At 43.4% G+C, this 21835-nt stretch overlaps 2 protein-coding genes across 6 annotated transcripts in view; one reads left to right on the top strand and one right to left on the bottom strand.

Annotated features, from left to right (window-relative positions):
- Positions 1 to 21835, bottom strand: part of LOC126194740 (serine palmitoyltransferase 2) — a 419658-nt gene that overhangs the window by 116805 nt on the left and 281018 nt on the right. The window contains exon 1 of one of the 4 annotated variants that reach the window (XM_049933001.1): positions 10244 to 10287. The exons of the other annotated variants lie outside the window; for them this stretch is intronic. Within the exon in view, the coding sequence (XP_049788958.1) occupies positions 10244 to 10272 (29 nt within the window). The 5' untranslated portion in view covers positions 10273 to 10287. Of the gene's footprint in view, positions 1 to 10243; positions 10288 to 21835 lie in introns of those variants that run through there. 4 annotated transcript variants of the gene reach the window in all.
- The window catches only part of LOC126194739 (reticulon-1-like), a 378195-nt gene that overhangs the window by 28143 nt on the left and 328217 nt on the right, over positions 1 to 21835 (top strand). The gene's annotated exons all lie outside the window — the stretch shown is intronic.

The following is a 21835-nucleotide window of genomic DNA, read 5'->3' on the forward strand; positions in this document are numbered from 1 at the left end:
TCTTCAGTATAGTACGCAACTGAATCTCAGAAATGTCAGTTTTAACGATACTAATTTTGATGGAATTGTTAGTTCATGGATGGAGGAAGTTGTTAGTGATACAGATCAAGAAATGTACGAAAAAGACGATTTCACAATAGTAGGTAATCACAGTTCTGCTAGCGGAGGATCATTAAGTGCAAGTTTAATATGGTCACACAATGACGAATTTAATCTCTGGAATTTTGTTTGACGTGAAACTTTACTTGCTAGAGAATACTATAATTTTTTAGGCTGTAAAATTCAGTTCTCTAAAAATTCGTTTGTGTACTACGCTACTGGCCATTAAAATGCAGATGATAAACGGGTGTTCATTGGACAAATATATTATACTACAATTGATATATGATTACATTTTCACGCAACGTGGGTGCATAGATCCTGAGAAATCAGTACCCAGAACAACCACCTCTGGCCGTAATAACGGCCTTGATACGCATGGGCATTGAGTCAGAGCTTGGATGGCGTGCACAGGTACAGCTGCCCATGCAGCTTCAACACGATACCACAGTTCATCAAGAGTAGTGACTGGCGTATTGTGACGAGCCGGTTGCTCTGCCACCAATGGCCAGACGATTTCAGTTGGTGATAGATCTGGAGAATGTGCCATCCAGGGCAGCAGTCGAACATTTTCTGTATCCAGAAAGGCCCGTACAGGACCTGCAACATGCGGTCGTGCATCATCCTGCTGAAATGTAGGATTTCACAGGGATCGAATGAAGGGTAGAGCCACGGGTCGTAACACATCTGAAATGTAACGTCCACTGTTCAAAGTGCCGTCAATGCGAACAAGAGGTGACAGAGACGTGTAACCAATGGCACCCCATACCATCACGCCGGGTGATACGCCACTACGACGATAACGAATACACGCTTCCAATGTGCGTTCACCGCGATGTCGCCAAACACAGATGCGACCATCATGATGCTGCAAGCAGAACCTGGATTCATCCGAAAAAATTACGTTCTGCCATTCGGGCACCCAGGTTCATCGTTGAGTACACCATCGCAGGTGCTCCTGTCTGTGATGCGGCGTCAAGGGTAACCGCAGCCATGGTGTCCGAGCTGATAGTCCATGCTGCTGCAAACGTCGTCGAACTGTTCGTGCAGATTGTTGTTGTCTTGAAAACGTCCCCATCTGTTGACTCAAGGATCGAGACGTGGCTGCACGATCCGTTACAGCCATGCGGATAAGATGCCTGTCATCTCGACTGCTAGTGATATGAGGCCGTAGCACGGCGTTCCGTATTATCCTCCTGAACCCACAGATTCCATATTCTGCTAATAGTCATTGGATCTCGACCAACGCGAGCAGCAATGTGGCGATACGATAAACCGCAATCGCGACAGGCTACAATCCGACCTTCATCAAAGTCGGAAACGTGATGGTACGGATTTCTACTCCTTACACAAGGCATGACAACGTTTCACCAGGCAACGCCGGTCAACTGGTGTGTGTGTGTGTGTGTGTGTGTGTGTGTGTGTGTGTGTGTGTGTGTGCGAAAAAAGCATCTTCTTCCTGTCGGTTAAATTTCGCGTCTGAAGCACGTCACCTTCGTGGTGTAGCAATTATAATGGCCAGTAGTGTATTTAAAAACCGCAGAAAAGTGATGGTGTGGCAAGAATAATATTGCAGGCTTTATTTAGTGCAATAAAATCAACGATAAATATTTACAGGCTTGAATATTCGTAAAAATGTTATATAACATTGATTAAAAATTTTAAATGATTTGCGCCTTGAGTCCCGATTTAAACATAGGGGTTCCGGAGACTCCACTTCATAGCATACTTTACAGGAAAGTCACTTCGTGGCTTAAGCGTTAAAACAGCAGAGAGAGCCTCCATATGGTTTAGTGGTAACTGCTAAATACCAAAGTCCATACGAAATGGATGAAGATATAGCAAAATATCACGTGCCTAGAAGCTTCTATATTAAAGTTCTTTAGACTGCTTAGGACCGCCTTGAGGTGATCGGAGACACACAGCAGTCTCCGTAGACCAAAAATAGACTGGAAGAGAAACATGTGGGGACTAGATCCGGAGGAGTCTGATTTAGGCTCTTTTCAATAAATGCTACTGGTTTCACCGCAAAAGCAGGAGCGTTTCGTTTCAACACGATGTCGTACAAGCCCTCCATTTCCAGTTAATACTACCGAAAAGCTTAGGATGACATACAGTACTCTATTCTGCGTGTACTAAGCACCTTCAAAGTGTGCATGTGACCATCTTTCCACTTGCGTCAAAGAAAGTGTACTGCTTACTTTCGCACACTGTCTTTCATCTCATCTCTCGTTGAATGATTGCGACAAAGGTAGGACTAGATTTATTAAACTACGGACTCTTGTAACACTTTCTTTTATAACGCAGCTATGCTGTTAACGTACTCTCTTCTAGTTTAAAGACTGAAGCCTTATTACCAAGTGTCGATCAGCGTAGAAGCTTAAATTTTACTGCCTGGCGCAAACACGCCAAATCGTATCTAATGTCTCTCCTTACCATGCTATAGAAGCTAGTAGTAAGCATATAAATAAAACGCGCATGGAAGAATTATTTCCAGAGAAAGTAGGACTATAGACTCGCAGTAAAAGTATTTGAAGAATGTAGATTATTAAGAAGTAATCTTGGAGATGTGGTTCGACCATGTAACTAAATGAAAAGCTTTATTGTGCCATAGACGTTACGCTTTTTATTTATGAAACCTTTTCAGTGACCTCTAATGTAAGATTGTTTTATGTATACTACATTTGCTACATACCTAATGATCCCAGGTAAGTTTTTATATTAGTTTTTTTGTTATTCTTATTGTTAATAAATAACTTTTTACCAAGGATTTCGTAAGGTTGATTTGCTGTCTCGTTTTACAGACAATTTTGTGATCTTACTAGTCAGTATGTGTCTTCCTGGGTTTTATGTAGTGGGCTTGCGTACATCCATGTAGTTACATAGATGTACCACATGCCCAAGAAAACAGAAGCAACTGAGGAACGAGGGAAAACATTAAAAAATGAATGTTTAAAGCTGCGTGACTGACACTCACTCTTGCAAGTGTAAGGCAACGCTGTTAGTGGGTGAGCGATCTAGGCAAACCTCACAGTACCCACGTCACAGCTTTGCCTGCCAGTACTATCTCCTTTTCGAGCTACATTTTCCTGCATCTCTTGCCGGATTAGCGATGCTGGAAGAAAGACTTTTGGATTTGCTTTTGTATAGCTTAGGCTGTAGAGCAAAAGTTCTCGCTTTGAGTCCCGCCAGAAGATGATGGGTGCGAAACTCATTGAAACGTTGCGACAAGACAACGTCACTACTCGGCTGATAGCCCGAGAAGAATTCGTCATAAGTAGGAAAATATCTTCAACATCGAAGTGAGAGCACACATCGCTGCAAGGCGGCGGAGAAGCAAAACTATAAACAAAGTATAGAAATGTTGAAATTTTTGTATCTCTTAGTAAAAAACTTTCTACAGCGAAGACGCATAAATATTTATTTTCGCCAACTTGTTTCGACAGGCTTTGCGGTCATCTACTGGTCTTCAAAAATTGTTACAAAACGTGTTCATTGTGAGTTGGAACTTCATGCCAAGTTGTTATATTAGTGGATAAAATTGAGCACATTATGCTACGTTTGTCAAGATACCTTTGCTAAGGTTCTGCATTTTATCCAGTAATTTTGAGAACTTCGCATGAGTTTCCAGCTCACAATGAAAACGTTTGTAATAATGTTTGAAGGCCGTAAAATGACAGCAAAGCCCATCCAAATCGGTTGTCAAAAATAAATATTTCTGCGATCTATTGGAAATTTTTTACCAAGTAAAACAGATCGCTCCTTCTCATTTCCCAGCATGAGAATTTTCAGTTTTTCTACCTCTGCCTGTTACCCAACTTCCAGGCGCATCTGCAACGTGGTTGAAATATTAGAAATAACACATCTTTATCATCGTTCGGTGCGTGCGTACCGTAGTGAGTAGTTCGATAATCTGATAGTTACAGTGAATTAAGTCATCTTTGTATTTATCGGGACTTTGAGCAACATTGCAGTGCGGGCGGCTAACAGTACTGGTGCAGCGTAGATGTGACCGCAGGAAATGTGGTGTACCTCCCAGCAAGATAGGAAACGTGTTTTATCTGCTGAGGATAGACTCAGCTCAACTGTGGATTACTGGGAGACGGCGCAACGCGCCTTGTTGACCACGTCATTGGCCAGACCTGTAGACGCCCGTCTCCGGAGCTTTCGTCGCTGACTCACTGCACCGTGTCCGTGACTGGATTGGCTCGTCGCCAGTGCGGGCCTTGCCGCAGCGTTAGGAGAGGTGCCGCTCGAGGTCGGAAGCTTCCCGAAAAACTGGAATATTGGTTAAAAGGCCAAGCGATGCAGCAACCGTTGTTTTGGGGCGAGACAAGAACAAGACAACGATACCCTAAATACACTCCTGGAAATGGAAAAAAGAACACATTGACACCGGTGTGTCAGAACCACCATACTTGCTCCGGACACTGCGAGAGGGCTGTACAAGCAATGATCACACGCACGGCACAGCGGACACACCCGGAACCGCGGTGTTGGCCGTCAAATGGCGCTAGCTTCGCAGCATTTGTGCACCGCCGCCGTCAGTGTCAGCCAGTTTGCCGTGGCATACGGAGCTCCATCGCAGTCTTTAACACTGGTAGCATGCCGCGACAGCGTGGACGTGAACCGTATGTGCAGTTGACGGACTTTGAGCGAGGGCGTATAGTGGGCATGCGGGAGGCCGGGTGGACGTACCGCCGAATTGCTCAACACGTGGGGCGTGAGGTCTCCACAGTACATCGATGTTGTCGCCAGTGGTCGGCGGAAGGTGCACGTGCCCGTCGACCTGGGATCGGACCGCAGCGACGCACGGATGCACGCCAAGACCGTAGGATCCTACGCAGTGACGTAAGGGACCGCACCGCCACTTCCCAGCAAATTAGGGACACTGTTGCTCCTGGGGTATCGGCGAGGACCATTCGCAACCGTCTGCATGAAGCTGGGCTACGGTCCCACACACCGTTAGGCCGTCTTCCGCTCACGCCCCAACATCGTGCAGCCCGCCTCCAGTGGTGTCGCGACAGGCGTGAATGGATGGACGAATGGAGACGTGTCGTCTTCAGCGATGAGAGTCGCTTCTGCCTTGGTGCCAATGATGGTCGTATGCGTGTTTGGCGCCGTGCAGGTGAGCGCCACAATCAGGACTGCATACGACCGAGGCACACAGGGCCAACACCCGGCATCATGGTGTGGGGAGCGATCTCCTACACTGGCCGTACACCACTGGTGATCGACGAGGGGAAACTGAATAGTGCACGGTACATCCAAACCGTCATCGAACCCATCGTTCTACCATTCCTAGACCGGCAAGGGAACTTGCTGTTCCAACAGGACAATGCACGTCCGCATGTATCCCGTGCCACCCAACGTGCTCTAGAAGGTGTACGTCAACTACCCTGGCCAGCAAGATCTCCGGATCTGTCCCCCATTGAGCATGTTTGGGACTGGATGAAGCGTCGTCTCACGCGTTCTGCACGTCCAGCACGAACGCTGGTCCAACTGAGGCGCCAGGTGGAAATGGCATGGCAAGCCGTTCCACAGGACTACATCCAGCATCTCTACGATCGTCTCCATGGGAGAATAGCAGCCTGCATTGCTGCGAAAGGTGGATATACACTGTACTAGTGCCGACATTGTGCATGCTCTGTTGCCTGTGTCTATGTTCCTGTGGTTCTGTCAGTGTGATCATGTGATGTATCTGACCCCAGGAATGTGTCAATAAAGTTTCCCCTTCCTGGGACAATGAATTCACGGTGTTCTTATTTCAATTTCCAGGAGTGTATATACGTTGGGAACGCTCTCACTGTTTCATTAATGTAGCAGCGGTAGCCAGGCAGTCTTTGATGGACTGAGTTAGCACTGAGTGCGCCCAACGATACCGTTCACAAAACCATTTAGTGGGAGCTACACTGTTGGCCATAACAACTGCCACACCAGTAAGGATAGCAAACAACTACCAGGTGTAGCAGTATGAAATGAGTGTTCAGATACAAATGTGTCGATAGGGAACATTTGTTGTGAACGAGCCTTAACTTTTTTTTTGTTTGGTTGGTATGACATCTGCCAAAGATATTTAGTATACATAAAGTCGTGAAACAAACATCATATGTTTTCATCGTGTTAACAATGTCGAATTTTGTACCAGAAAGTGACGTTTTGCGGAAAGCATGAATTTTTTTTTCATTTGAAAAAAAAAGTGCTGCGGAGTCGCATCGAATGCTTGTCGAGGCATATGGTGATCATGCTCTATCAGAAGCAACATGCAAAAGACTGTTTCAACGGTTCAGAAATAGTGATTTTGATGTAAGAAATGAAGAACGTGGAAGACCCCCAAAAAAGTTCGAAGACGCCGAATTGCAAGCAATATTGGATGAAGATGATACTTTGAGTCAGAAGCAAATGGCAGGAATGCTCAATGTTGCACAACAAACAATTTCTGACCGTTTGAAAGCTATGAGAAAGATCCAAAAGTGTGGAAAATGGGTGCCATATGAATTGAATGAAACACAGATGGAAAACCGGAAAACCATTTGTCAAATTTTGCTTCAAAGACATGAAAGAAAATCAATTTTGCATCGAATTGTTACTGGTGATGAAAAATGGATTTATTTTAAGAATCCTAAACGGGAAAAATCGTGGGTTAATCCGGGACAACCATCAACATCGACTGCAAAACTAGATCGATTCGGCAAGAAGACAACAAATGATCAATTTGAACTATGCATTGATTGAAAAAAGACCAGAATGGGCCAGAAGACATGGCAAAGTAATTTTTTTACACCACAATGCACCTGCACACAAAGCAAAACTGGTTCAGTTACAATCGAAACACTTGGCTGGGAGCTGCTACCCCACCCGCCGTGTTCACCAGATGTAGCCCCTTTCGACCACCATTTGTTTTCATCAATGGGACACTCACTGGCTGAGGAACACTTCGATTCCTACGAAGAAGTCGAAAATTGGGTGTCTGATTCTTTTGCTTCAAAAGACGAACATTTCTATTGGCGTGGTGTCCACAAATTGGCAGAAAGGTGGTCAAAGTGTATAGAAAGCAATGGTCAGTACTTTGAATAAAAATTTTTTAATTTTCAATTCAAAATTAGTGTTTCATTTTCACAGAAAACGCTCATTTCATACCGGTACACCTGGTATTTCATTTATGGTGCTTATACAGGAAATTAGGAATAATACACAAGAATATTTGGGATATACATAAATGTGTGGAGAATCTGCTGACCAGGGCAGCAGTCGAATACCCTCTGTACGTGCTGACAGAACGAGCAACACGCAATGTTTCCAAAGATTGTGGCACAGATGCCTCGAAGATACAGCAAAGAATGTGGTGCGTCTCCTGCTTGCAGTGTTGACATTGGGTGCGCACCTCTGTTGCCGCGTGTGTAGTAGCCGTTAACATGGTTACCGATGTGACAGTCGGTGGTCCTCCTGACGTCGTACCGCCCGTGTGGATATTCACTTTGCTGCAAACCACTGCATCTCCTGAGTCAAAATAAGAGGTCCCCAGCAGTGAGATCGACTTTCTGAAACCATCTACATCGCGATGTAGGTTGAGATCCCAGGTATCTCACCCTGCAGCCATTCACCATAGTTTGTGATAACTGACGAAAAAAATCGCAATTCTTGGCGATACTCAGTAGTACTAAAATGTAAGTACAATATTGACTGGTTGCGTGGTGTAATGGATAGGTTAAGCTATTGCATGCAGAAAGTCATCGGTTCGAATCTTGTCAGGTACTACAGCTTTTTTAGGTATTAAATTTTTATCGAAATGGGTTTAATCATTATTTTCATTCAGTTAACTGATTTAAACGTAATTTGTCAATCATTTTAATCATTATAGCAGCTTCTTCATTTACTCTCATTTTTCTTCCTATCATTCATTAGACGTTTGAAATTCCTGTTAAAGTGATATTAATATCATGTATTAATTGGGATTTTATTTATTTCCTTTTATTTGTGTTCATCATTTTGCTTGAATTTCGTTTTGCTTATACTCATTACTTTCGTTTAAATCATCTGCGTTATTTTGTCAATAGTGCAATAGGAATTTAGGCTATATTTTAAATGTTTGACGATTACCATCCCCGACTGACCCAAAAACATTGCATGTCTTTTAACGAAAAAATACAATTTTCCAAAACATTGCAAAGTCAATATAGATTATTTCGTCTTTTGTTTTTTCAACCGATAGATCGGCAGTGTCATATTTTTAAATATTAGGCAAACATAAATTCACATTTACAAAAATTCCGAGTGGAGAAAGTGATAGAAATAAAAAAGGAGAACAAGTGAAGAAAATCATAGTTATTGAAATGTGACAGAGGAATAGTTATAAAAAATACATGTAAACCAATTATTTCAATAAAAATAATGATCAAAGGCATTTCGAGAAAAATTTAAAAATAAATTAAAAGCACCCGACGAGATTCGAAACCACGACCTTCTTCTCATGAAGGCTTTATCCACATCCATTGCACTGTTTTAAGGCTATTGAGCGTCACGTAACATTCCGAATTTTTTTCCCCCCATTGATTACTTGTTAACGAGAGCCCGCCAGGGGGGATAGGCTATAGGGTGTGATACTTGCGATCTTTAACCTACATCAAAAGTGCTTTCAAAAAGTCGATCCCACTGCTGAGTGCCTCTCCTTGCTACTTGTGTGACGAGTCTAGAGCATTCCCGGTTTTCTCGGGTGCTAGTCACGTAAGGCTGTATGGTCCTGCGTGATGTTGAGGTGCTGAAACTGATTCCATATTTCCATATTCGCAAGGCATTCGGGGGATCACGACCATCGTGAGCAGCAATTTTCGAGTAACAATAAAAGTAGTCTACGATCTCCCCCCGCCCCCTCCGTCGCGCGCATATATATATATATATATATATATATATATATATATATATATCGTCCGGCTTGCAGCCCGCTGAAGAGAGCGCGCAGCAAAAGGGGGCGGATTTGTTCTACTGGCTGGTGCCGTTCTTCGTGTATTACAGAAAATCAACGCTGTTTTATATATATGATGGGGGGGGGGGGCGACATATGAGCAGGTCCGTATCGGGGCGAAGTTGTTCATTTCTGCGCTCTAATCTCACTCGGAGGGTGCAAGTTGCGATGTTCATGTCATGTGGAGTCAGCCTCAAGGATAAGGGCCGCACACTGTATGAGCGGTAGTCTGAAAGTAGCACTGATTACGTATTATAGGTTCCTGGCAAACGGTACGGGCACTTCTTATGCAGAAGAGTACGTTGTCGAGAAGAGCCCTGTTGGAGAAAGATTCATACCAACGCAGTGCATTGGCGAGAAAACCTGATCTCGTGTAAAGGCACTACTGGGAAGTAGTATATCGGCCGCTTCTGCTTTCAGCTCCTATGCAAACTGTCCAGTAACCTCGCGCAATATGGGCAAGTCACATTTCTATCACTTTCCAAGTAGCTCGGAGTCCCAAAAAATTAATCGCTAATACTTCATCGCGAGCAGAACTGTTTATGCTTTTTCTTGCTTTCTTCTGCGCCATACAACTTCTGTGACAAGAGTTTTGTCTGGTGCGTGTAATAAACTAAACTAATTTTATCTAAATTCACTTAACGGCGCCGTAACATTTTCATTACCCTTAGATGTTTCGTAACATGATTCTGATAGTCCGTATCAAGCTTCTTTGATAGGGTATCAACAGAAGTGATATGCATTGCGCGCACAGATTCTCCGCAAGCAAAACTTCATTCAAGATATAATGTATCCGTCCATATCAGCTGTTTATCTCCCGAACAGCGTCGAGAATCCTCCTCAGACATATTCTGTTTCTGTTTAATTTCATCGGCTGATTATTTAGGAGAATCATCAATTGGAAATACAGAAAGAGCTAAATCTACAGTGTTGGAAAGATTACATTTAGATTTGCTTGCCGAGTAATGAATTGACTTGAGTGTTGTTGCACGAGTCCCAAGCCCCGTAAATTATGAGCTGTCCTCAGTTCAGTTTTTTCTGCGTGACGTGGTCCATATTTTTAAAATTCTTAACCTATCACTTACGACACTTTTTATCCATATCTATGGAAATGTCTTACCGATGAGTTGGTTAGAAAGTGTCTGATGTTGCAAGACAGAATGGTTTGAAAGCCACACTCACCAAAAGGAGCCGCTGTCGCTCTTTCGCATACCAGAGGTGTTACCAGCAGCAGACAGTGCCATGAACTGCCAGCCAGACCAAGCAGCATTAGTGTGCTGATTCCTGCTTACGTAAAGGGATAATCTCGTCCGGCTTGCAGCCCGCTGAAGAGAGCGCGCAGCAAAAGGGGGCGGATTTGTTCTACTGGCTGGTGCCGTTCTTCGTGTGTTACAGAAAATCAGCGCTGTTAATGCTGCTAATAGATGTAGTGGCCTCGCTGTTGAGGATGTGGGGACAGTTTAGCTTGGAGCGGTGGGCCAGCAACGTTCAGCCTTGAGTGCGCGACAAGTGCAGCCGTCTGCTACATAATGTTCGCAGACTTTAGGAAACACCTTTATCTTGGTACAGTGCGTTAAGATTGGCGTTCAGCTTATCAGTTTTCTTTCTCGTAGTTAACACATTCTGAGATAACACTTGTCACTGTGTGAAATATGTAATGTTGGGGTTTCTCACTACAAATATCTATGACTTCAAGGACTATGCTTGATGGGCAGTATAGTGTTTAACCAAACCTGCCAGTTGGCCAGCTGCGTTGCGTTTAGTTTGACAGTGTTTCTATTAGTAATAGGAGGAACACAATCTGATCAGTGCAGCAAATGGGCCATTCCATAGGATAGTCTATGAAACGATGAAATCCAGTACGCTGCATGATGAACGGCCATTAGGATTGGCCAAGGCTCGTAAGCGTCTGTCATCAGTGGCGGCCAGGGTACGTTAGTGTACACCTGTCGGAGTATTTAGTTGTTACCAGATCAACTTAGTATTTCCAAATTACCATATTGCGCGTCTCGCGATATGCGGGAAATGCGCGTTCGAGTCCCGGTCCGCCACAAATTTCAGTTGTCATTCCATTCTATAGCTGATGGTAGTCCATATTCGCAATTGCGAATTCATTTGATGTGTTAGATTTTGTTTGCTGACACGCCTCAAGGAATTTAAGAGACTGCGCTCGTGTTATAGAACTAATGTTTTGCATTATTGGTGTTGCGATTAATACGAGTAGGCTTAAATTTATTTTTGTGTTAATGATTTTAATCGTGTCTTGGAAGCAATGGAGAACACCAGAGCTCTGACCGCCCAATAGAGATCAGCGCACGGAGATACTTAAAAAATGCATGGTGTCGAAATGCAGGACAGATAAATGAAAATGTGCGGGACAGCTGGCTGAGACCATATTTACCTCAACCGAACGAACACGCAATAGCGTCCACAAAAATCTGACATTGATAAAGCTATGTACGCGTTCGTTGGACAAAAATGCACTCGGAAGAGTGCTACAATGCGGTGTTTGACCATGTATTAATTACAGTTCACAGGCCTATTTGCACTGATCCATGGCTGTGGATGGAACTTGGATTCATCATTCCACGGTAGAGTTGAAATAGTCAAAACATTGGATAAAGACCCGCAAGAGAGCACCGAAGCAGCAAAAGACCATTTTGTTAGCTGGTGACGTGATGGCTGTATCCATTGTTATTTCCAGCGTCTATTCGTGATGATGGATGACTTGGAAAAGTGCGTTACCATAACCAGAGCCTATTTTTGAATTGTTTCAAACATGCGTAGACTGAAAAGTTACAAAGATCGGCATGCGGAAAAGTTTCTTTTGCAGGCTAATGCATCGTCCTTCACTGCAGCGCTAAGACAAAGTGAATATGTTGACCATCCAAATGGTTCCTTATCCCCGACCCCCCTTATCCCCCACCCCTCCATTTTCTATTTAGCTCGAAGTGACTACTTCCTGTTATTTCTAACTTCAAGATTTTCTTTGGCGGAAAGAAATTTGTATGAAATGAGTTAATGATTGTTAGCATAAGATCATTTCGTAGAGTTGAAAAAAAATAATTTTCACAATAGAATGGAAAAAAAGTAAACTAGCTGTTCCACATAGTTGTGGATGGAGACCATTATGAAATATTTTGTTATCAAATGTTTCATGTTTTACCACGTTCGTTTTTAACATTTCGGCAGGTCACAAGAGCTGGCGCGCGTTTAAAAATTTACAACATGGACATCTTTAAGTAAAAGCAAGGCTTTAGCAATAGCTGAAGGTAGGGCATCGATCGATAAGGCATTAAAGGATTAACTGTAGCTAATAAAACGGAAGAGGAAAGTAGCTGTGAGTTTTCTTGCTAAGCAGAACAATAGTCCGTATTTTGGAGAAATTTGAAGCCATTTATATTGCCTATAATGTTCGTGAACAACGGTATTGAGAACCACCGACTGAAAAAATCCATCAGCAAGTGTTGCGGTTTTGCAACACTTACACATTCACCGGAAACATCTGTCGGTGTGCACACATCAGGGCAGACTAATCACGTGTATGGTGAATTAGGAAACCTTGTACTTCAGGAGTGTCACGTTGCAGTGACGTCGATCCGTATCGAAGGCATCAGTGCCAAGTGGTTTGATAGCACGGTTCTCAAGGCTGAATTTGCGGTGTTAGTTGTCTTGTTTGAGCGGTGCAGTTGAAACTGAACGGTATGAAAACTATAGTTTTCTGCACTGTGCCCCTGCGTAACCACACGTTAGCGTGCACAAGGAAGTTCATATAATCAGGTCTCGGCGTATAGTGTGTACTGATATAATTCAAGATTTAATTTGCCGGAAAGGGTAAACTGAATAAGTTTTGTAAGTCGTTTTTCCGTTCATCGTATAGATGTTGCTGAGTAACCATCAGGGTCGCTTTAAGTCTGTTCAAAACTGCTTTAAGATTGACACTTCGGCAGGCACACAGTGGGCAGAGAGCGGAGTTGGCACGTGTCGCACAGAACAGTTGTAAAGGTAAATTCCAGTCAGTTCACAAACTAGTTGATGTTCAAAAATGGAACTGGCGTCAGTATCTGCTGAAAGAGCTGCACTAGGTATTCATTATAGTTAAATATGCAATTACAATGCAAAAAAAAACGAAGTTATTTTGTGCTACTAAGACTTAGTTCCCGAGATGAACTTCAGACTCAGCTGCTGACACTGGGTGTTACTTAAACATCACACACCGAACATTCAGTTGAATCCACCTGTTCATCTTTTGTATGATGACAGTCGAAAAACTTTGACATTACATTCCTCGTAAGAACACGTACTTGAAGTGACGCTGCCACTGCCGTTATTTTATGGCACGTAATTTCCCATAACGACCTTTTTAAATACTTTCATTCTGCTATGCTTCTTTTTCATGATGGGCTGCGTAAGACTGACGGCTTTCTTCAGAGATGACTCCACTAACAGCTTCGTTGCCGAGTGCCCCAACTGCAGACTGTGTAATTTTGCAGATAGCGTAATTTTTGCTGTTGCTGGCAACGCAAACTTTTGAGTCCATACCATTTTTACTGGATTGAAATGGCAGCGACAGGTTGGCAGCCTAATGACGGTATTTCCGTATGTCTTTGCGAGCTCGTCGCCTTTTTATATGGGGAACCTTGCTTTATGAAGAGATTTGATTCAGAAGCTCCACCTTTTTAAATTTATTATTTAGTTACGACGCACGGACTAAATATGTCATTTTACAATGGTTGGGGTCTTGTCGACAACAAGAGAATGGATGGGAACATCAAGAGAATTGTTGACGATGTAGCCACATAACGTGCATACCATTTTTCTCGGCTGGCCTCTTCAGACAGTCCCTTGTTGCCGATCGACGTCCGACATTTTGACTGAACAACATTTAACGAACTTGCTACTAACGTTGTTCAGTATCACACTAAACGCAATTGTAGTTGCAGATAAAGTATTAACCCGGCGACTGTGAAAAATGAAAACATACAGAATCTCGGAGCGCAATGGACGGTCCCATACGACTGCAAGCCGGCCGAAACTGCAGCACGGTGCAAGCAGGAATTGTGGTAGTGAGTGAGAAGGTGTTGTAAAAGCAGTTGTTTGCTGCAGCTACAGGTCTAAATACATGTCGTGCCTTCCTCGTGAACCTCACTCCACTGTTCTATCGCAGCTGTCAACTCGAAAGTAATTTTGAACAGACTATAGACTTCCTCGAGTGCTGCGTGTGAAGAACATTGAAGGATTCACATCAGCTCCATTTAAGACGCGACGGCTACGTAGCGGAGGGTATTGTGCTTCCATCGCACCGTACACTGTGACAGCCGTATTTCGCTTGCCGCTTACCGGCATCGAAAGTGTTAATTATTTTGATAGCAAACTCTTAGGCTTTGAACACCCAGTAACTCTAAAATGACGAATAAGTTACTACATTTAATTTTCTTTCAAGGATATTATCAGGAGTTTGTACATCTTTTGTCACCACTGTATTCTCTCTCACTCCCTACGTAGTCTTGTTGCACTGAATTTCATTGCTTGCCTGGTTTCCAGGTTCGGAAACTTAATGAGGTGACGTATAGTATCAGTATCAGGTACACTACAGTAAGCTGCGCGCAAGGCGACACATTCCTCAGGGAATACAGCAGGAGATGTGCCTGGTATTCCGCCGGATCCACGCTACACTGAACCGCCTCGCAGCTTGTCCTCCCGCCATGTTGGAGAACTTTCCGCCCAGCCGGATAAGGGAAGACCTGCAAGCCGGATCTGCCATCTGACCACGTTGCTGCTTTTCTGCTCTGGATTTACGTCGCGAGCCAGTATTTGTGCTAAGGAGATATCGGCTCAGCACATTTATATTTACAGTTAAGCTACGATATAACGTGACTCTAATTTTCACTATCTCGATAATTAGAACCTGAAGAAATCGACTGTATTGGTAAATACTCGTCCCTTGAAAAGTAAAAACTTGATAATTAGGTATGTTTTGGGGTGTTTGAAAAATTTCTGATTCAATCTTTATCATAATATTTAAGGAACACATTGCAGGGCGTATTACTTCTGTAATAAAATACTGTACATAGAGAATCTATTAAAGATGCCGATTAGGTACTAATCTCCCTATTTAATCTTGCCAGTGAGGATGAATTGGGACAATCACTTACGTGCATCGGGACCGTGTTTCAATATTTCTGCTTGTTTGTCATGTACTTTACATATTTATTCAAGAGGTATACTGGGCGTCTCAGGACAACTTCTGTACTTCGGATTATATCTTTCAAGTACATATCTACTACAAAACACTACTTTTTTCCCATAAACCCCTACACTTTCATGGTACCACTCCTTTCCCTTGCCTTGGCAATTAATCCAGCCTCCCAGCTTTGATGATAGGGGAACACTGTATTTTACACAACAAAATGCACACATTGTGTCTTCTTCCTGTGATTCTGAGGATGATTATTTTGGAAGCAGCCTTCCCTCCCTCTTTTCTCCACGTTCCCTTTTCGTTCTTCACTTTATCTTCCCTCTGCGCCAACACTTTCGGGAGATGTTGAAAGAACTGTCTGTTTCTTTGGAGTTGAAAGGAGATCATTGAAAGATACCGAAGGTGACACGGATTCCGTCTGGTTTTCTGTACCGGTTTCTGGTGATGTAGGAGCAGAACTATTGGCACGGTAACATTTTCAGCAACTATCTTTGTTTTGTAGCCAGGAAGAAAATCATGTTCAGAGAGAACATTTGCATTTAATAGTTAACTCTAGTTGATCTGAATCCACTCGATGCTTTCAACCAGGCTGCTTTGAATATCTTCCCAAAAGAATACTTGTTAATTTTCCTTCCCCTGGTTGTTTCTCACGAAAGTATTACACTCGTTATCATAATGACTTCAGCGGCTTGAAAAATGACCTTTCTAATGGCTGAAGTGGAGGAGTTGTATGGCTATGTAAATAAATCGTGTGACCGTCATTTTCCTCGCTAAACTCCAGTGCCTGTAAACGTTAATGGGAAGTGTGCCCTTTCAGAAGTAACAGAAATCTCCCAGGAACCCTAGGACTCTGAAAATGATGTGACCGTTTCGAAAATACATTTTCATTTATCCAGCCTGAGTCTCATTGTTACCAATGAACCATTAAGCCTTAGTTCCAAAGGACTTGTTGTTACTTACGAAACCATACGAAAAAGTAATTTTTTAATACCGTTACTGAAACCAGACACACCAAACGTTCAGCTGAATTATAGAATTCAGTATGAAACCTTTTGCCTGTAAATTTGCCATTACTAAACGAAATTCCCTACAGGATTTGTCGAAGCAAGGGTGATAAGTTTACCCCTCTCTCCACGTGTCTGCGAATGTTCAGCTTTGCAAATATTTTTTTGTTTGGTTTATTACTCATTTGACAGTCTCATTAATGAGAGCTGTAAATAAATTGTCGCTTATCAAACTAATTAATTTGTTCCTTGGTTTTACCCGATAATGTAAAATATTGCTCGACGTCATGCTTATGAAGGTCCTTGCAGCGATATGAAGAGACCTTCAGCCTTCCTGTGTATTGTTTCAGGATTGCACTAAGGAAAACCAATAAGCCAAAAAAATTTCTGCCGTTTGATGTTATTTCTATAACTTAACTTCGATTCTATTTTGCTCTGCGAAGAAATAAGATTTTCTTAAAAAGTCAGAATCCAATCCAAACCCGAATGCCGAACACCTAGCATCCGTTGCTCTAATTGCTTTTCTTGTTCGACATAAAAGTAGTTTGATCACCTTTGGTTACACTGAAACAATTTTCCATGAACAGGGCAAGAACTAGAACCTCATTTTAGATCTCTGGTTTAAAATCCGCCACGAGCGAATACATAACGTGAGTAAATGTTAAATAATTACACGAAATTTAAAGAAAATATTAGAAATCTGAAGAGTTTTGTTCCTTTAACAACTGGTATCTGTTTGAAGAAATTCAGAGCCCGACATTAGACTGGCTCTCCTGTTTGGCGGTTTTCTGATACATAAGGTACAGACGATTATCTGGAGATATTAGCACCTTCTTATTTGAAGTGGATTTCTAGGAAATCAGTGTTCTGAAAGTGTTCCTATTCAGAAACTGCCCCGAGCTTACCCTGTCGTATAGTTGAGCCCTTGGAACTTCGTTTGGGTACACTATAATTACTTTGACGCCTAGAATTTTTATGTTGTGCTATTTTCTTTACATCTGGGTCCTAAGATACTAATTCTCGGACCTAAGACGATCAGAATTTACTAAATGATTTCACACCGCCCGCAGCTATCAGCTTTTGGTTCATGGAAAATCTTCGAAAACGGTATTGGTGTAGAGTCCGTAGTTTTTCGTGCATTGACAACTTCTAACACTAAAGGGTGCGGTTGTATGATATCCTTCCATGTTAAGTATAACCCTCGACGGCTGAACTAATTACACCCAAAGTGGGTACGAATCTAACTAACCATATGGACATCACTAGCACTCCTAGTGAAGGAGTAAGGGAGAAATAAGTAATTGTGCAACGTAAGGTACAATAAAGTAATTTTTATTAGTGCTGAACTGACAGTGATTTGGCGGCGAGCACAGCTTCCGGCCCCAGGCTTTTTCGGTTCAGGTGTACCTGCGCAGAGGCGCCGGGGTTTGCGGTACCAGTTAGAACTGCTGCGCGGAGGACGGGCGCCGGGTAAACAACCTGGCCTGTCCCTGAGAAACGCTGCTTCCCAGCACTGCTAAAAGAGGACGCCTCTCTGTTCACTCTTCTCTACGCGTTCCTATTGCTAATTCGCTGTTTCCAACCAGGCTGCTTTGAATATCTTTCCAAAAGAGAACTTGTTAGTTTTCCTTCCCCTGGTTGTTTCTCACGAAGGTATTACACTCGTTATCATAATGACTTCAGCGGCTTGAAAAATGACCTTTCTAATGGCTGAAGTGAAGGAGTTGTGTGGCTATGTAAACAAATCGTGTGACAGTCATTTTCCTCGCAAAACTCCATTGCCTGTAAACTTAAATGGAAAGTGTGTCCATTCAGAAGTAACAGACATCTCCCAGGAACACAGTGACTTTGAAAATGATGCAACCATTTCGAAAATACATTTTCATTTATCCAGCCTGAGTCTGTCATTGTTACCAATGAACCACTAAGCCGTAGTTCCAACGGACGTGTTGTTAATTACGAAACCATACGAAAATATAATTTTTTATTGTAGTTACTTAAACTAGACACACCAAACATTCAGCTGAACAGAAAATTCAGTATGAAACCTGTTGCCCGTAAATTGGCCATTGGTACAACGAAATTTCCTACAGGATTTGTCGAAGTAAGGATGAGAAATTCACCCGTCTCTCCACGAGTCTGCATATTACAGTTTTAGTAGTTTTTACTTGCAGCACTCGTCGAAAGTTCACATTACACTAAACCCCCAGTACAGTGTCACCAACTTTCTGATTCGTATGTAAAGCTTAAAACACGCACACGGACGAGCGCGCTCGCGCGCGCAACTGTACAATAATTCAATGAATGAATGCCGGAATATGTCACAGCTTACAGAACTTAGAGATGAAGCACACGTAGTCGTAGCTAAAACAGATAGTAGACTTTGGTTCGTTGAAAGGATACCGTGAAAATGCAGGAAGTCTACAAAGGATACTGGTTTGAAGACACTCGTGCGACTCGTCTTCGAATATTGCTCAACCCAGACCAAATAGTACTATCGGGGGATACACACCGAAGACCCAAAGAAACGTGCAACTGCTTAATATCGTGTAGGGCCCCCGCGAGCACGCAGAAGTGCCGCAACACGACTTGGCATGGACTCCACTTATGTCTGAAGTAATGCTGGAGGGAATTGACACTATGAATCCAGCAAGGTTGTCCATAAATTCGTAGAAGTATGTGGGGTTGGAGAAATCTTCTGAACAGCGCGTTGCAAGGTATACCAGATATGCTCAATAATGTTCATGTCTATGGAGTTTGGTGGTCTGCGGAAGTGTTTAAACTCAATGTGTTCCTGGAGCCACTCTGTAGCAATTCTGGACGTATGGGGTGTCGCATTGTCCTGCTGGAATTGCCCAAGTCCGTCGGAATGGGCAGTGGACGTGAATGGATGCAGATGATCAGACAGGATGTTCAAGTACGTGTCACCTATCAGAGTCCATCTAGATGTGTCAGGGGTTCAAAATCGCTCCAACTGCACGCGCCCCCACACCATTATAGAGCCTCCACCAGCTTGAGCGGTCCCCTACTGACATGCAGGGTCCATGGATCCATGAGGTCGTCTCCATACCCGTACACGTCCAACCACTCGATACAATTTGAAACGACTCGTCCTAACAGCCAACGTGTTTCCAGTCATCAACGGTCCAATGTCGATGTTGACGAGCCCCGGCGAGGCGTAAAGCTTTGTGGACGTGGAGTCATCAAGGTTACACAAGTTGGACTTCGGCTCCGAAAGCCCATATCGATATTTCGTCGAATGGTTCGCACCTTGACTCTTGTTTATGGTCCAGCATTGAAATCTGCAGCAATTTGCGGAAGGGTTTCACTTCTGTCACGTTGAAAGATTCACTTCAGTCGTTGTTGGTCTCGTTCTTGCAGGATCTTTTTACCGGCCGCAGTGGTGTCAGAGATTTGATGTTTTACCGGATTCCCGATATTTGCGGTACAGTCGTGAAATGATCGTACGGGAAAATACCCACTTCATCGCTACCTCGGAGATGCCATTGTAGCAGCAGTAAACGACCTAACAACTACGCCATACAGCTGTCTTATATTCTGCCTGTTAACATCTCTATATTTGAAGGTGCAACAGGTCTACTAAAGAGACTGCTTACACCACGCTCGTCCGCTCTACTCTGGAGTATTGCTGTGCGGTGTGGGATCCGCATCAGGTGGGACTGACAGATAACATCGAAAAAGTACAAAGAAGGGCAGCTTGTTTTGTATCATCGCGAAATAGGGGAGATAGTGTCACAGACGTTATACGTGAATTGGAGTGGCAATCATTAAAACAAAGGCGATTTTCGTTGCGACGGGATCTTCTCATGAAATTTCAATCACCAGTTTTCTCCTCCGATTGCGAAAACATTGTTGACACCCACCTACATAGGGAGAAATGATCATCACGATAAAATAAATCAGGGCTCGTACAGAAAATTCAAGTGCTCGTTTTTCCCGTGCGCCGTTAGAGAGTGGAACGGTAGAGAGACAGCTTGAAGGTGGTTCATTGAACCCTCTGCCAGGCACTGCTAGTCAGTTAGATGTAGAAAACGGCGTAGCTGGTCGAATGTTCATGTCCTACTGTCGTGAGCATCTATGGAAAGTGGTAGGAAAGTGAAAATATCACTAGGCGCTAAATGGTTCGTCATCCACGACTCTTCATAGACCGTTGGGTTCGGAGGCTTGTCTGCTCTATAAAGTAGGATAGATGGTGACCTGTGGCATCTCTGCCGAAAGAGCGCAATGCTGGTGCACGCAAAATTTTGTCGCATCACACAGTTCATTGTACAATGTTTATCATGGAGCTCCGCAGCAGACTACCTCTGCGTGTTCACATGTGGAGCAATGACATCAATTACGACCTCAGTGGACACGGGCGCAGTCATTGAAGTGAACGGCGGCTCGAAACGTGCAGCGCGCCACATACGCCGGCTGGTGGCAGATATTCTTCTGCGCTTGCATGGTGCCTCTGGTAGTAATCGAAGACACGCTGACAGCTGCGATCCACCTGCATCCCTTCATGTTTGATGCTTTCTCCAAGGCGACGTCATCTTTCAGCAGTATGATTGTCCGCTTCTCGGATCCTGATCCAAGCTACAGTGTTTTGAGGAGCATCGTAGTGAACCTAGGTTGACATCTCGTCGACCAAATTCGCCTGATTCCTATGCAACCCATGTGGGTCGCTATTGGTCGCCATCGCCGCATACGCATATCAGCGTCCCGTTATTTACGCGAATTACATGACTTGTGCTTAGGCATCTAATGCCACGTAACTCCATTTACCTACCTACAAACTGTCGGATCCCTGATACGCAGAATAAGTGACGTATTTCGTTCCAAAGACGGACTAACAAGCTATTAAGCAAGTAGTCACAATGGTTCGGTCCATCAGTGTACACTTAGGTGACCGGGACAGCGATGTGCACTTAAACAGATGGCGGTAGTATTGCGCACACAAGATATAAAAGGGGCAATGGTTTGCCGGAGCTGTCATTTGTACTCCGGTGATTTATGTGAAAATGTTTCCGGCCTGATTATGGCCGCTCGATGAGAATTAAGACGTCGAACGTGGAATGGTAGCTGGAGATAGATGCATGGGACATTCCATTTCGGAAATCGTTAGGGAATTCAATATTCCGCGATGCACAGTGTCAAGAGTGTGCCGAGAATATCAAATACCAAATTTCAGGTGTTACCTCTCACCACGGACAACGCAGTGGCAAACGACCTTCACTTAATGACAGAAAGCAGCGGCGTTTGCGTAGAGTTGTCTGTGATAAGACAAGCAACTCTGCGTGAAATAACCGCAGAAATCATTGAGGGACTCCAGGATTTATGGGAGTCAAGGAGTTAAAATTTCAGTAAGCGTCAGACTCTTGTTCGTGCGCATTACTCTGCTTTTATCCACATTTCTAGAAGTTTGTATCGGTACACGAAATGAAAAATACAGCTTAGGTCACCCTGTATTTCCTTCCGATCTTCCATGGGACGTTTTTACGTGGGCAACATCTTGATCAGCAAACTAGATTAATTTATTTTCTTAAAATTCTTTTAAGCGCACTCGTGCAT

Source organism: Schistocerca nitens, chromosome 7 (assembly GCF_023898315.1).
Source record: "Schistocerca nitens isolate TAMUIC-IGC-003100 chromosome 7, iqSchNite1.1, whole genome shotgun sequence".
NCBI lineage: Eukaryota > Metazoa > Arthropoda > Insecta > Orthoptera > Acrididae > Schistocerca > Schistocerca nitens.